Source organism: Chlorocebus sabaeus, chromosome 10 (genome assembly GCF_047675955.1).
Source record: "Chlorocebus sabaeus isolate Y175 chromosome 10, mChlSab1.0.hap1, whole genome shotgun sequence".
NCBI classification, from domain to species: Eukaryota; Metazoa; Chordata; class Mammalia; order Primates; family Cercopithecidae; genus Chlorocebus; species Chlorocebus sabaeus.
This window is the reverse complement of record NC_132913.1, coordinates 76,981,469-76,998,186: the sequence shown is the minus strand read 5'-3', so window position 1 is coordinate 76,998,186 and position 16,718 is coordinate 76,981,469. Positions and strand designations below refer to the sequence as shown.

At 40.0% G+C, this 16,718-nt stretch overlaps 1 protein-coding gene across 1 annotated transcript in view; it reads right to left on the bottom strand.

Moving 5' to 3' along the window:
- Nucleotides 1–15,964, bottom strand: part of ANKAR (ankyrin and armadillo repeat containing) — a 73,140-nt gene extending 57,176 nt beyond the window's left edge. The window contains exons 1-3 of the mRNA XM_007965617.3: nucleotides 15,662–15,964; nucleotides 13,387–14,022; nucleotides 165–602 (exon numbers count right to left, since the gene is read on the bottom strand). Of these exons, the coding sequence (XP_007963808.3) occupies nucleotides 165–602; nucleotides 13,387–13,987 (1,039 nt within the window). The 5' untranslated portion in view covers nucleotides 13,988–14,022; nucleotides 15,662–15,964. The remainder of the gene's footprint in view (nucleotides 1–164; nucleotides 603–13,386; nucleotides 14,023–15,661) is intronic.
- Between the last annotated feature and the right edge of the window lie 754 nt (nucleotides 15,965–16,718).

The following is a 16,718-nucleotide window of genomic DNA, read 5'->3' as shown; positions in this document are numbered from 1 at the left end:
GTGTTTTTAATTACATTAGAGACATTAAATTTTGTTTGTTTTCTCTTTCTAACAGGTTATAGCTAGGTTACTGCCTGCACCCATATACTAGAAACAAAATTGCATTTAAACATATATTTAATATATATCTATATTTTATATTTGATTTTTGGTGATACTCTTACCTGAAAAAGGCTGAAGCAGACTACCTAAATATGGAACTTTCATTTTCTTCTTTAAACTCAGTAGAAATGGAATCAGAAAACATATTAACTTTAGGTATCCTATCCCTCTTCTGATATCTTTTTTCTTCTCAAAGTGTTTTTGAATAATCTTTTTCTGAAGATATAATCTTTGCTGTAGTCTCTGGTAGGTACAGATATCAAGATAATCCTGATTATATTTTATAGCATTAGTAAGCCAATAGCCTGTTTCAAATATAAAGACATTTTCATACTGTTGAACTTGTGTGGTACTGAATGTTAACTTTAGCATAATATTTTCAGCATATTTCATAAATACAGCTGTTTCTTCAGGGCTATTGGGATCATATGTTGGATCTTCATTCACGTCTTCATCATAGATTTCATTAAAGTCTGGATCCTTTGTAATATCAGTCAAACCTTCATGATAAAAAAGGAAAATTTGAGATAGTGAAAAATTCATATTTGGCTTCTGGATAAATATGGAAGATTGAAAACAGGATTTTATCGTGAAATCCTACTAACATGACAGTAAAGGAAAAATTAAATGCTGTAAACCAAATATAAAATTCTAAGCACCATCCACAACTGACTGAACAGACTCGTTTTGACCAAGGGGACCCCAGAGAAACCTTAAAAACTAAGTTCTTGGCCATGATGGGATCGGAGGTCAGACATGCCTCATTATACCCCTTTCCTTTTGTGGTTTAGACACTACAACTGACCAGCATTAATATTAAAATACAGATCATAAGACTGACAGAATGGACTCTTTGTGGCAATAAGATACCAAACTATAAATAAAACCTAGGGCCATGCCAGGCAAGGGTGAAGTCACAGACCCCTCTACTTAAAGAATAAACTATGTTCTAACAGTCACAAGGTTTTTCTTTTTTCTCTAACAGTTAAACAAACATTGTCCTCAAGATAAGCAATTTTAAAATAATTACGGCGTATTCGCCAACAGATGCTGCATAACTGACCTTCCTGTTCCCCATGCCATAAGTAGAGCTTTGATTGGACAAGAGACTGACTTCAGTAACTTTCTCCTCGTAAGACTACTGACCATGATGTGGTTCTGGACTGTTTACAGAGGCTGTACACATGAATGCCTTCAAGTCCCTGCTTCACCTTCTGACATATAATAAGAGCCTAATTGTAATGCATTTATATGTTAAGTCTCCACCCCAAAGTGAACATGGATCATTTGTAACATGCATGTTTGTTCAATACGCATGTTAGAACCCACTTCATGAATGTTCATAGCTCTTCCTATAACTTGTTACATATATGTATACCTGAATATGTATACTTGGCCAAACAGTTCAGCTTAGATTCCTGTCTTGCTCCTCTCTTCCTCGAAGTGCCTGTCAGAATGGCCAGCTTGAAGACTGTAACCCTTTATAAGAAATATATAGATTCATTGCAATCTATATCAAAATAGCAGTCACTGTTCGTCACAGAAATAGAAAAAATAATCCTAAAATATACATGAAACCATGAAAGATCCAGAATAGCCAGTCATCCTGAGCAAAAAGAAGAAAACTGGAGGAATCACATTACCTGACTTCAAAGTATATTGCAGAATGATAGTCACCAAAACTGTATCGTACTGACATAAAAATAGATGCACAGGCCAAAGGAGGTCAGATAACTCAGAAACAAATGCATACTTATACAATGAACTCATTTTCAACAAAGGTGCCAAGAACATATGCTGGAGAAAGAACAGTCTCTTCAACAAATGGCACTGAGAAAACTGGATATCCATATATGGAAGAATAAAACTAGACCCCTGTCTCTCACCATATACAAACATCAAATCAAAATGGATTCAATACTTAAATCTAAGACCTCAAACTATGAAACTACTAAAAAAAATCGGGCAAACTTTTCATGATATCAGTCTGGACAAAGATTTCTTGAGTAATATCTCACAATCACATTTTGCAACCCAAGCAAAAATGGACAAATGGGATCACATCAACTTAAAAAGCTCCTGCGTAGCAAAGGAAACAATCAACAAAGTGAAGAGACAACCCACAGAATGGGAGAAAATATTTGCAAACTATCTATCCGACAAGGGCTTAATAACCAGACTATAGAAGGAGGTCAAACAATTCTATTGGAAAAAAATCTAATCTGATTAAAAAAATAGGCAAAAGATCTGAATAGACATTTCTCAAAAGGAGACATACACATGGCAAACAGGCATATGAAAAGGTGTTCAACATCTCTGATCATCAGAGAAATGCAAATCAAAACTATAAGAAGATATCATCTTACCCCAGTTAAAATGGCCTTTATCCAAAAGACAGGCAAAAATGAATGCTTGCTGGATGTGCAGAAAAGGGAACCCTAGTACACTGTTGGAGGGAATGTAAACTAGTACAGCCACTACAGAGAACAGTTTGGAGGTTTCTCAAAAAACTAAAAATATAGCTACTATATGGTACAGCAATCCCACTGCTGGGTATAAACCCAAAAGAAAGGAAATCGGAATATCAAAGGGTATCTGTACTCCCAAGTTTGTTGCAGCACTGTTCATAATAACCAAGATTTGGAAGCAACCTAAGTGTCCATCAACAGATGAACGGATAAAGAAAAAGTGGTACATATACACAATGGAATACTATTCAGTCATGAGATTCTGTCATTTGCAACAACTTTGATGAAACTGGAGGACATTATGTTAAGTGAAATAAGCCATACACGGAAAGACAAACTTTGCATGTTCTCACTTATTTGTGGGAGCTAAAAATTTAAACAATTGACCTCATGGAAATAGAGATGGTTACCAGAAGCTGGGAAAGGTGGCAGGGAATGGTGGGGCAGGAGGGGAGTGGGGATAATTAATGCATACAAAAATATAGTTAGATAGAATGAATAAGATCTAGTATTTGACAACACAACAAGGTGACTACAGACAATTTATTACACATTTAAAAACACTAAAAGAGTATAATTGGATTGTCTGTAACACAAGGAAAGGATAAATATTTGAGGTGAAGGATACTCCATTTACCCTGATGTGATTATTAGGCATTGTATGCCTGTGTGAAAATATCTCATAAATATATATACCTACTATGTACCCACAAAAATTTAAAATAATTCAAAAAAAAGAAATAGTCTCCATTCTAAATTTATAAATCTCATGATTCTTAACTTAACAATGCCAACAAAATTGTGTAAGATAAAAGCAGATAGATGAGTAGGTTACTAAGGAGAGTGAAGACAGATACAACATAAGTCCTAGCTTTGATCAGGGAAAATATGGAACAACAAGAAAACGTGATTTTTCTTCAACCAGTGTATTGGCTTCTCACTTGGGCCAAAATCGGAGTTTGGTTTTTCAGGCAGTATTATACATTGCATTTTTTTTTTTTTTTTTTTTTTTTTTTGCCAATAAGAAGCTAGACATACATAATAAACAAAGAACCTGCCAGCTAAGTAATCATCATTTAATAAGAATTAAAACTTGATTTTACTCTATCAAAAAATGACGAATTTCCCGTGCTACATTTTCTTGCCATTTACAAAGAAATTGAAGACTTTCTTCTTGTCAAACAGTCTTTTTAAAATAGTTACATCGGCCGGGCGCGGTGGCTCACACCTGTAATCCCAGCACTCTGGGAGGCCAAGACGGGCGGATCACGAGGTCAGGAGATTGAGACCGTCCTGGCTAACACGGTGAAACCCCGTCTCTACTAAAAATACAAAAAAAATTAGCCAGGCGTGGTGATGGGTGCCTGTAGTCCCAGCTATCCGGGAGGCTGAAGCAGGAGAATGGCGTGAACCCGGGAAGCGGAGCTTGCAGTGAGTGGAGATCGCGCCACTGCACTCCAGCCTGGGCAACAGAGCAAGACTCCGTCTCAAAAAAAAAAAAAAAAGTTATATCTACAATGTTCCCCTTAATTTAGGCTTGAGAAAAACTGCTTGGAGTCATAAGACATGACTGTAGAAAATGTGGCATTTGTTTGCAGTATATATGCTCTAAAGTGTAAATGACACGTCAATGTGTCCCCTCCTTTTTCCTTTTTTCTTTCTCAAATCTTTTTTTTAAAAAGGCCAGAATACTCTTGGGTTTTTAAAATGGCCACTATAATTCATCTCTTTTCTGCAAAATAGTTAGATAAATTATAAAGAAATGAGAGGGATTCTGGCAGTTTAAAGAAGTCTAGAAAGCCAGAGGGATTGTTGATAGCACTAAAACCTCATGGCTTGGGGTGGCTGGGAGCCAACAAAAACCACAAGAAGCCTTAGAAATTGAAAGCATTATGTGGAGGCTGTGAAGCACAGGCCATGGTGTAAGAATTTTTTTAAAACAAAAGGTGTAGTGAGACCCCTAATCACCTTCCCCAGATAGCACAGTCCTCCTCCTCTTCCTCACTAAAAGGGCACAAAGCACAGCTGAGGGCTGGGAGGAGCAGCTGTGCTGAAAACTAGTTAAATGAGAGTCTGAGTGCTGAACTGAGATATCCACAGTTCAGCACTTCCCCTCCTTTGGTCCCAGACTCACAGCCCTCCCTCCAAGCAGGAGACTGGAGGAAACAGACCTGCAGATATAACATCTGGGTAACAGGCTTCCCAGTGGAATGTCAGGGGTTCCCCCTCATCACTCTGCAGTGAGGTCTACCAGTGTTCCTGCCTCACTCTTAAATGAAAACAAGCAGCAAGGGTCGCCAGGCAGGTGAGGAGAGCCTCTTAGATGAAAGAGACACTGGAATTACAGGACCAGGGGCAGGGAGGGGTGCTAAAGGAAAGTGAAGTAGGCTTAAAGCAATGAGTTCTGACAAAAGGAAGGATGAAGTTATCAAGAAAGACATCTCTAAGGAAAAAATGGAACTTCATATCCCATTTTTTATCAAGAAGAGTTCAGTATTTCCCTTCAAAAGACTGGAACTGAATTAGTAATAAGTGCATGTAAAACTTAGCTACTTGAAAAAAAAAAAAAACCATGATCGTTCATATCATGAAAAATAAAGTTCCCTGAATCAAGGACCAGAAGCAAAAAAAAAAAAGAAAAAGAAAGTTATTAAAGAAAGAAAATGTCCCCACTGGGACAACATAGTGACATAGTAAGACCTATCTCTATAAAAAATAAAAAACAAAAAAATTAGCTGGGCATGGTGGCACATTCCTGTAGTCCCAGTTACTCAGGAGGCTGAGGCGGGAAGATCGCTTGAGCCCAGGAGTCTGAGGCTGCAATGAGCTGAGCTCATACCACTGCACTCAAGCCTGGGTGACAGAGTAAAAGCTTGTCCCTTTAAAAAAAAAAAAAAAAAAAAAAAAAAAATCAAAAAACAAAGTGCATATTATGTAAATTAGCTGGAAGAAACACGTACAAAGTCACAGGAAAGTAAATAATGAAAAAGAATTTAATAAAATAGTGGATCAAATGAAATTTGGAGGATGAGGGGAATGAGGGGAAAAAAAGTTTCCACAGCTTTAACCTCTCTTTTTTTTTTTTGAGACAGGGTCTCTGTCACCCAGGCTGCAGTGTAGTGGTATGATCTTGGCTCACTGCAGCAGCCTCAACCTCCTGGGCTCAAGTGATCTTTCCACCTCAGCCTCCCAAGCATCTGGGACTACAGGCGTGCACCACCATGCCCGGCTAATTTTTGTATATTTTGTATATTTTGTATATTTTACCACGTTGGCCAGCCTGGTCTCGAACTCCTGAGCTCAAGCGAACCACCTACCTCAGCCTCCTAAAGTGTTGGAATTGCAGGTGTGAGCCACTGTGCCAGACGAATTCCTTTATATTCTATTATTACCCATTTAATTTCTACATGTATTGAAAGTTTACTATACGTCATGCACTGTATAAGGTGCTAAGAATTTAAAATCAAACCAAAAAAGACACAATTTTCTGTGCTCTCAAGAAGGAGCTTAATAAGGAAGAAAGAAATGAAGCCAATAATTTCAACTCAAAATACAAAGTATTTTTCTGTGCACAGATCAGAGTCCGAATAGAGGAGGCAGTGTCTGAATCAATCAAAAAATGCTACTCATCAAAAAATGAGTAGCAATAACCATAGGAAGAATGTGAACGAGTGGTGTGGGGTGAGCAGGAAGAAGGCATTCCAGATAGAGGACAGGGAATGAACAGAGAAAAAAAACAACCCAACTCACATTACTCACTTGTGATATTAAATAAGTTCCCATTTTTTCTCAATATTTCTATTCAAAGTTCCCTTCTGCTATTTTGCTATCATGAGATGTTTTCTTCTTTCCTTCCATCCTCCTAGCCTTCTGGAAAGAGTTCAAGAATTTATGAATTAGATGAAGGGATCCACCCTAACTAAAATACCTGCTGAGAAACCTGGGTAACATGACCAGATTTTTGTTGTGCTCTATTCTCTACTATTGCTACTGTTTTTAAAGAATGATGTTGCTGGTGGTTTGCACAGTGCAAAGCTAAGTGAGAGGTAAAGGTTAACTTGGCCAAGACCGATTCCCAGCAGTCTGCCCTCCCAAAAAGAGTTGGCTTTCTGCACAATTCCTTGGAAATCCGCTGTGGCACAGTGTTTAAGGTAATCACATGGTCAGCTACAAGGTGTGAACAGTTTCCCAGTCATGCCAAGAGAGGAGCTGCTGTTTTCCCAAACGTGAATAGTGATGTAACAACTTACACTGCTGCTAGCTTGACACCGTGTACCTGCAATTACAAAGCTTGGACACCAGCTCTCTGATCATGCCAGTGGAGAGGTAGTACACTCCCTCAGTCTCTGACACTAAGCTTGGAAGAAAAGGCTGCAGCCAAGTTTCCATGAGTCACACTGTGTATTAGACATCTTTTGTTCCCTACCTCACATCCTTTCAGACCACATTTTTAAACTGTAGTTTTTGCTCCACACAGACTTGACCTGACTGTACCTCGCCTCAAGTGCACCACAGGATTATTTTTGCCCTGAAGCTTCTCTGCCACTGCTGTTAAGACTCCTGATGGAACCCATCCAGCCATTCTGGTGTAGGAACAAATCTGAAAGCATGAGCGAGTTAACCCTCCATTCAAACTTTGGCTAATGAGAGACAGTAGCCAGTGGATACTCTTCCCTCATCTATCCTGTCTTAATCATTTAGAGCTACTATAAGAAAATAGCATAGACTGGGTAGCTTATAAAGAATAGAAAATTATTTCTCACAGCTATAAGGGCTGGGATATCCAAGATCAAGTTAGATGTGGTGTCTGATGAGGACCCATTCCCTAGTTCATGGATGTTACCTTCTTGCTGTATCCGTACAGGGTGGAAGGGACAGGGCAGCTCTCTGGGGCCTCTTTTATAAGGGCATTAATTCCATTCATGAGGGTCTGCCCTCATGAACTAATCACCCTCCAATGGTCCCATGTCCTAATGCCATTGGTGATTAGGTTTCAACATTTGAATTTCAGGGAGACATAAACATTCAGACCATAGCACATCCCTTAGGCTGGCAGTTCTGCAGTGTATTCTATATGACTCCTCAGAATGTCCCAGTGAAATAAATCCCAATTGCCCAAGTGGTGAAAAAGCTCAATAGCACATTCTTGGGTTGATGCTCCCTCCTTTTCTATTCACTTTTCCTGTCCCTCACTCCTGTTCCTTGGAATCATTTCTCAAAAACTAACTTGACTCATGTCCTTGTTTCTGATGCAATTTGGAGGGTAACCTAGGCTAAAACATCTTGCTCTTGTATCCTTTTCTCTGACCTGATGCTTCTTTAATCATGTAGCATAAAAGTCCAAGGGTTCAGGTCCCTTTCTTAGAGTCTGACTATTGGCCCTGTAGGATTTCACAGTGGTACTCCAGGTGTGGTGCATGATGGGGAAACCTGTGCCTATTCCTGCTACTGCCACCATGAGTTTCCCCCTATAAACTACTTCAGTAGGTCTAGTATGTATGCTGGTGGTCATTTACCATTGCTTGCACCACACATTGTTGAAGTTTCTAAAGCAGACACCCAATGTGCAGTGGAGGGAGAAAAAAATATTTCTCCTAGGTGTAATGTTCATCTTGGTTTTTTTCCCTAAGAGATGGGGTTCTCACTATGTTTCCCGGCTGCAGAGTGCTGGTTACTCACAGGTGCGAACATAGCACACTACAGCCTCGAACTTCTGGCCTCAAGTAACACTCCTGCCTCAGCCTCCTGAGTAGCTGGGAATAAAGACAGATTCCACCATGCATGGCTGTGATGCTCATCTTTGATTGTCCAGGAGCCAACAGCATTAAGCACTTTATTGTAAACACACCCAGCACTATCCCCAGGCACATGATAGTAGACTGACTGAATTTGTTAAGGTTTCCAACCTCATTTATAAACAATTTTAAAAAGGTTTGAGGCAGAGAGCAGTCAGAATGCTGTTGCAGTGGAAAAGGGTGTCCTGTACTACAGTGTTGCAGTAGAGATAAGCCAAAGTAGATGATTTTGAGAGATATTTTAAAAGTAGAATCACAGAACTCAAGATGTAAGTTTCCTATCAGGAAAGGACTGATATTTAGCTAATATGCATCAGTAACGCCACATTGTTAAAATACACAACCCTCAACTGGCAAACTGAATTGCTGCAGCCCCAAGCTCATTGAATACCTCCCTCCCCAGGGATCCCCTGAAAAGCTCCATGATCCAGAAAAGGGTAAATATGACAAGGAGGAGGTCTCCGAGACCCTGCTCCAGCATAATGGCTGACATCCATTCTGATTGGTCAGTGCCAGTACTGTGCTGGTGGTAGTTTTGAGTATCACCCCTGAAAATGTAGGTGTAGAAAACAGACAGCATTAGTCTTTTGGTGCTCTCGCTTTCCATCTACAACTTGACTAGAATGTTCCTATGTGTCTCTGATCCCCTGACCAGGTGCACCACTGCAAGGGAATCCTCATAGAGGGTGGCAGCCTCAGATATGACACACAGCTGGATGAAATAGACCAGATCCTGGGCCATGAAGTGGCTTGATGTAACTAACTTTGTCATCAAGTAAGCAGGAGCCCTCTTCCCTTAGTTACACAACAAGACATGTGCTCCTTCCTGCCATGACCAGGTCTCTGTTGGTGCTCTAACTGGATGATCCAAAGGCTCTCGTGGCTTTAACATGTGGATGATTAATCAATATGTATCTAACCTTTATCACTTTCTAGAATTTGACTTCTATACTGAAAGTTTCCATCTAGATATCTGAATCTAAAAAGAGGCTGTTGTTTTTTTACCAATTTGGCATATGCCCATTCAGAATGAGGAATCATCAGTCCCACATCCTCTCAAATGAGAGCCTCAGGTAAATTTGTAAAAAGGGAAACAAAAGTAAACACAATTTTTGTCAGAAATGTCAAGGCTCTAACGCTGTTGGAAACCATCACCCACTCTTGCTGATCCTTAACCTCCAAGGACCTCAGATCTTCACAAAGCTCTTAGCATCACCTTGATCCAGATAAATTACCTTTAAATTAAAAAAATGGCTTAACATTCTCCAAGACAGATCATATGACAGGTCACAAAACAAGTCTCAATTAATTTAACAAAATCAAAATTATATCAAGTATCCTCTCAGATCACAGTGGAATAAACTGGAAATTAACTCCAAAAGGAACCCACAAAACTATACAAACACATGGAAATTAAATAATCTGCTCCAGAATGATCTTTGGGTCAACAATGAAACCAAGATGGAAATTTAAAAATCTTTGAACCAAACGATAATAGTGATATCAAAACGTCTGGGATTACAGCAAAAGTGGAGCTAAGATGAAAGTTCACAGCATTAAATGCCTATATTAAAAAGTCTGAAAGAACACAAATAGACAATCTAAGGTTACACCGCAAGGAACTAGAGAAACAGGAACAAACCAAACCCAAACCAAGTAGAAGAAAAGAAATAAAGATTAGAGCGGAACTAAATGAAATTGAAACAAGAAAACAATATGAAAGATAAATGAAACAAAAAGCTGGTTTCTTGAAAAGATAAGATTGATACACGATTAGCTAGATTAACCAAAAAAAGAAGAGAGAAGATCCAAATAAGCCCAACTAGAAATGAAACAGGAATCATTACAACCGATACCACAGAAATACAAAAGATCATTTGGGGTTACTATAAACACCTTTATATGTACAAACTAGAAAATCTAGAGGAGATGGATAAATTTCTGGAAATATACAACCCTCCTAGATTAAATCAGGAAGAAACAGAAACTCTGAACAGACCAATAACAAGTAGAGAGCTTGAAACAATAAAAAATTGCCAACAACAAAAAAGTCCAGGACCAGATGGATTCACAGCTGCATTCTATGAGACATTCAAAGAAGAACTGGTATCAATCTTACTGAAACTATTCCAAAAGATAAAGAGAGAATTCTCCCTAAATTATTCTGTGAAGTCAGTATCACCCTAATATCCAAACCAGGAAAGGACATAACAAAAAAAGAAAACTACAGACCAATATCCATGATGAACATGGATGCAAAAATCCTCAAGAAAATACTAATGGAATCTGACAGTGTATCAGAAAGATAATACACCATGATCAAGTGGGTTTCATACCAGGGATGAAGGGATGGTTTAACATATGCAAGTCAATATATGTGATACATTATATAGACGGAATCAAAAACAAAAATCATCTCAATAGATGCAGAAAAAGCATTTGACAAAATCCAGCATTGCTTTATGATTAAAACTCTCAGCAAAATGGCCATAGAAGAGACATACCTCAAGGTAATAAAAGTCCTCTATAACAAACCCACAGCCAACATTATACTGAACAGGAAAAAGTTGAAAGCATTTCCCCTGAGAACTGGAACAAGACAAGGATGCTCACTCTCACCACTTCTATTCAACATAGTACTGGAAGTCCTAGCCAGAAGAATCAGACAAGAGAAATAAATAATGGGCATCCAATTTGGTAAAGAGGAAGTCAAACTGTGGCTGTTTGCCAATGATAAGATCATATGCCTAGAAAATACTAAAGATTCATCCAAAAACCTCCTAGATGCCATAAAGGAATTCAGTAAAGTTTCAGGATACAAATCAATGAACACCAATCAGTAGCACTGCTATACACCAACAACAACCAAGCTGAGACTCAAATCAAGAACTCAATCCCTTTTGCAAAAAACAAAAGAAAGTAAAATAACATAACATAAAATAAAATACTTAGGAATATACCTAATCAAGGAGGTGAATAATTTTTACAAGGAAAACTATAAAACACTGCTGAAAGAAATCATTGATGACACAAACAAATGAAAACACATCCCATGCTCATTGATGGGTAGAATCAATATTGTGAAAATGACCATACTGCCAAAAGCAATCTACAGATTCAATGCAATTCTCATAGGAATACTATCATCATTCCTCACAGAACTAGAAAAAACAATCCTAAAAGTCATATAGAACCAAAATGAGCCCACATAGCTAAAGCAAGACTAAGCAAAAAGGACAAATCTGGAGGCATCACATTGCCTGCTTCAAACTATACTACAAGGCTATAGTTACCAAAACAGCATGGTACTGGTATAAAAATAGGCACACAGACCAATGGAACAGAATAGAGAACCCAGAAATAAAACCAAGTACTTATGGGCAACTGATCTTTGACAAAGCAAACACAAACGTAAAGTGGGGAAAGGGCACCCTTATTCAACAAATGGTGCTGGGATAATTGGCAAGCCACATGAAGCTGGATCTTAATCTCTCAGCTTATCAAAAATCAACTCGAGATGGATCAAGAACTAAATCTAAGACCTGAAAACATAAAAATTCTAGAAGATAACTTGGGCAAACCCTTCTAGACATTGGCTTAGGCAAACAGTTCATGACCAAGAACCCAAAAGCAAATGCAACAAAAACAAACATAAATAGATATGACCTAATTAAACTAAAAAGCTTTTAAACAGCAAAAGAAACAGAAACTCGACTGAGTAAACAGACAACCCACAGAGTGGGAGAAAATATTTGCAAGCTATGCTTCCAACAAAGGACTAATATCCAGAATCTACAAGGAACTCAAACAAATCAGCAAGAAAAAAACAAACATTCCCATCAAAAAGTAGGCAAAAGATATGAATAGACAATTCTCAAATGAAGATATACAAAAGGCCAACAGACATATGAAAAATGCTCAACATCACTAATTATCAGAGAAATGCAAATCAAACCACACTGAGCTACCATCTTACTCCTGCAAGAATGGCCATAATTTAAAAATCAAAAAATAATAGATGCTTGCATGGTTGTGGTAAAAAGGGAATACTTACACTGCTGGTGGGATTGTAATGTAAACTAGTACAACCACTATGGAAAACAGTATGGAGATTCCTTAAAGAACTAAATGTAGAACTACCATTTGATCCAGCAATCCCACTACCAGGTATCTACCCAGAGGAAAATAAGTCACTATATGAAAAAGACACTTGCACACGCATGTTTATAGCAGGACAATTTGCAATTGCAAAAATATGGAACCAGTCTAAATGCCCATCAACCAATGAGTAGATAAAGAAAAAGTGGTGGCCGGGTGCGGTGGCTCATGTCTGTAATCCTAGCACTCTAGGAAGTCAAGATTGGAGGATCATTTGAGGCCAGGGGTTCAAGGCCAGCCTGTTCAACATAGGGAGACCCCCATTTCCAAAAAAAAAAAGAAAATATATATACCATGGAATACTACTCAGCCATAAAAATGAATGAAATAATGGCATTCACAGCAACATGGATGGAGTTGGAGACCATTATTCTAAGTGAAGTAACTCAGGAATGGCAAGCCAAGTATTCTACATTCACCCTTATAAGTGGGAGCTAAGCTATGAGGATGCAAAGGCATAAGAATGATATAATGGACTTTGGGGACTCTAGAGGAAAGGTAGGAGGAGAGTGAGGGATAAAAGTCTATACATGGGGTACCGTGTACACTGCTCGGGTGACCGGTGCACCAAAATCTCAGAAATCACCACTAAAGAACTTAGCCATGTAACCAAAAATCACCTGTTCCCCCAAAAACTATCAAAATAAAATTTAAACATTTAAAAAATGGCTTTGAATAAAAATAATTAAGAAGTGGCCACCTGCAGTGACTCACGCCTGTAATCCCAGCACTTTGGGAGGCCTGGGTGGGTGAACGACTTGAGCTCAGGAGTTCGTGACCACCCTGGGCAACGCAGTAAGACTCCGTCTCAAAAAAAAAAAGAAAAAAAGAAAAAAATTTTAAGAAGTGTTAAATTCTCTTACCTGCTGAACTAAACTCTGAAAAAATGTCTTTATTTGTTTGAGGTTTTCCGTCGGCATCAATGTCCATGATGGTACGCCACAATTCAGAGAATCTAGCTCGTTTTTCTTTGGGCATGTATATTCCATGCCATAGTGCTTTCAGCATGTAGTCAATATTGATCAGAATTTGCCCAATTCTGGTATCATAATAAGCTGGAGGTAACTGACAAGAAGAACTCTGATCATAATTAGCTTCTAAACTGATGGAAGGGATTTGATTTAGGCAATAAATTCCAATAGCCAACTCTCTTATCATTTGATGGACTTCTCTATAGTCTAACAGGGCAGTAGGGTCCACGGGAGTCAGTAGGATTGCAGTGGAGAAGCCTACGTTATTCATTTGACTCATAATTCCACACGGGAGGTCTCCTTGAGAGCGAACATCCTCTTTGGTAGACAACCAGCTAACTAGTGCAGTAGTTAGTAACTCTTGTATTTCACTCCGATCATATTTTTCAAAAAAAGCAGATGCATTTCTTTGTATTGCTAAATTTTCCAGGTAGGTTTCTTCATCTTGAACTTGCTCAAATCTAGGTAATCCTTTTTTGGGCAATCTTAACATTTCTAATTAAATCTAGTGTATCCTTTTTGAAGCTTCTGCAATGAATAAAAAGGAAAAGATTATCAATAAAATCTGACATGGCAATGACACTGGATTTCTGTAGAAATAAATCTGTACCTTTCACCTACATAAGGTTAATTTTTCATGGTCAACCGTTACAGTTTTCAAATTAAAAATAACTGCAGTACATGAAAGCTGAAATTTTAATTAAAATTATAAAATCTTTAACATTAACCATGTTCTGCTTTTCAAAGAAGTCAAAAGACAGGAAGATGCATGTCAAAAAGAAATGTTAAGTTTATGTGTGAGAAGCTACTGTTACATACCTATTTTGTTGTTGGAGAGGCATTCTTTTGTGTATGTTTGTGTCTGTTTGTGTTGCTATAAAGTAGTACCTGAGACTGCATAATTTATAAAGAAAAGAGGTTTATTTGGCTCACAAGTCTGCAGGCTGTACAAGCATGGCACCAGCATCTGCTCAGCTTCTGGGGAGACCAAGCTTACAATCATGGTGGAAGGGGAAGGGGAGCCAGTGTGTCTCATGGTAAGAGAGGGAACAATAGAGAGAAAGGGGAAGTGTCTACTCTTAACAACCAGATCTTTCATGAGCTCAGAGGTAGAGTTCACTCTGCCAGGAAAGTACCAAGCCATTCATGAGGGATCCGCCCCCATAATCCAAACACCCCGCACCAAGCCCTACCTCCAACATTGGGGAATCTATTTTAACATGAGATTTGGCGGGGATAAATAGCCAAACCATATGGATATTTATTTTGCTTTCAGTTTTTTAAAGCAAGACTAAATGACCTGCATGAAAGAAAAGGAAAGGGCAGGGCGCGGTGGCGCATGCACGTAATCCCAGCATTTTGGGAGGCCGAGGCAGGCAGATCACCTGAGGTCAGGAGTTCGAGACCAGCCTGACAAACACGGAGAAACCACGTCTTTACTAAAAATACAAAATTAGCCAAACGTGGTGGTATGCCTGTAATCCCAGCTACTCAGGGAGGCTGAGACAGGAGAATCACTTGAACCCGGGAGGCAGAGGTTGCAGTGAGCCAAGATCACGCCATTGCACTCTAGCGTGGGCAACAAGTGTGAAACACTGTCTCAAAAAAGAAAAAGAAAAGGAAAGAAGCATCTGCTTAACCTTCAATTTCTGTGCCAATGAATGCCTCTCTATTCCTTAAATAATAATAACCACAACTACTATTTATTGAGCATCTACTATATGCCAGGCTCTTTACTATAGAATGGTTTTATTTATTTCATCGGATTGGTCTCTATTATATAGTGGTTCTCAAAATTTAGCTTGTATCAAAATCACCTGGGGCTTGTTCAAATACAAATCACTGAATCCCACCACTGAGTTTCTGATTCAATGAGCTGTAGTGGGGCCAGGAAATATGCATTTTAGTAAAGTTACAGGAAATGCTGATACTGCTTGTTTGGGCGCCACACCTGAGACCCCAGGTGAGTGAGTCAGACCTTGTTATGCCCACTTTATAGAGGCAGAAACGGAGACCAGGAGGTTGCAGGACATGTCTGAGGTTTTACCCCTTTCAGAAACAGAACCCACGTCTGTCCATACTCAAGCCCAGACCCAAGTCCAAAAGCAGCTCGCGTCAGCCATGGGCACGGGAAAGAGGATAGAACAAGGAAAGGGGAGGAACCTACTCTAGAATGACTGTTTTCTTGTCCGAGAGAGGGGCGCTGCGTCCGCGCCGTTCCCGTGGGGCTGCGAACAGTCGTCGCCGCCTTAGATGACTTCTCGCGGGGCCTTGAATCCGCCCTCAGGGCCCCTACATGGGCCAGCGGGAGGCGCACCGGAAGGAACTGAGAGGAACTTTCAGGGCTTTTCGCCCCACAGCGTCTGCCCGGCCCTCCTCGCCTCGCCGGCCAACGCTGCCACCGCCCGGACGCGCGTCGAAGCGGTTGGTCCTCCGGGTCGTGAGGTGGCGGGGCCGCTCCTGAAGCGGAGCTTGCGGGCGACTAGGCCTGGTGCATCCCGCAGCAGCCGCAGCGCCCCCAGGCGGCGTCCGGCCCCCTGGCTGGCTCAGACCCGCCGCGTGCTCATCTTCCCAAGCCCGCTTTAGCGCTCAGTCCAGCAGCATGCCGTGGGCACTGTGCCGCCCTCACTATCTGCCTCTGCTAAAACACCAAAACAGAGTGGCAGAGGAGAAAGCGCGGGGCGTTGAGGCAGTCCCGAGTTGGAATGCCACCTCCATCATCATTCTTTCATTCAACAAGCATTTATGGAACACCTATTATGAGTCAGGCACTGAGCTTCAAGCTGGAAACCCTAGAAAACAGGGCAGACACAAAACCCCAAGAAGCTTACAGTTGAACAGATCATCTCGCAGCTATATTTAACAGTGTGCCAATATTAGATGGAATGACAGCACTCGAATGAAAGCTAACCTAGCTCAGGGCTCGGAAAGGCTGCCTGAGGAAGTGCCCTTTCCTCCTCCGGGCCTAGAAAATGAAAAAGAGCTACCCAAGCAAAGAACTGGACAAGTAGCTTTTCAGGAACAGGGAACAGCAGGAGATAAAGAATTGAAGTGAGAACAAAGTTGAAATGATTGAGAAACCGAGCAAAACCCTGCTTAGGGAACAAGAGAGATGGGGGCACAAACCGAGCTGCAGAGGTGCGCGATCGACAGATCATGCAGGCTGCTGAGTAATGATTTTGAATTTCATCCCAAAGGATTAGCCTAGAGTAGTGGCAGTGGAG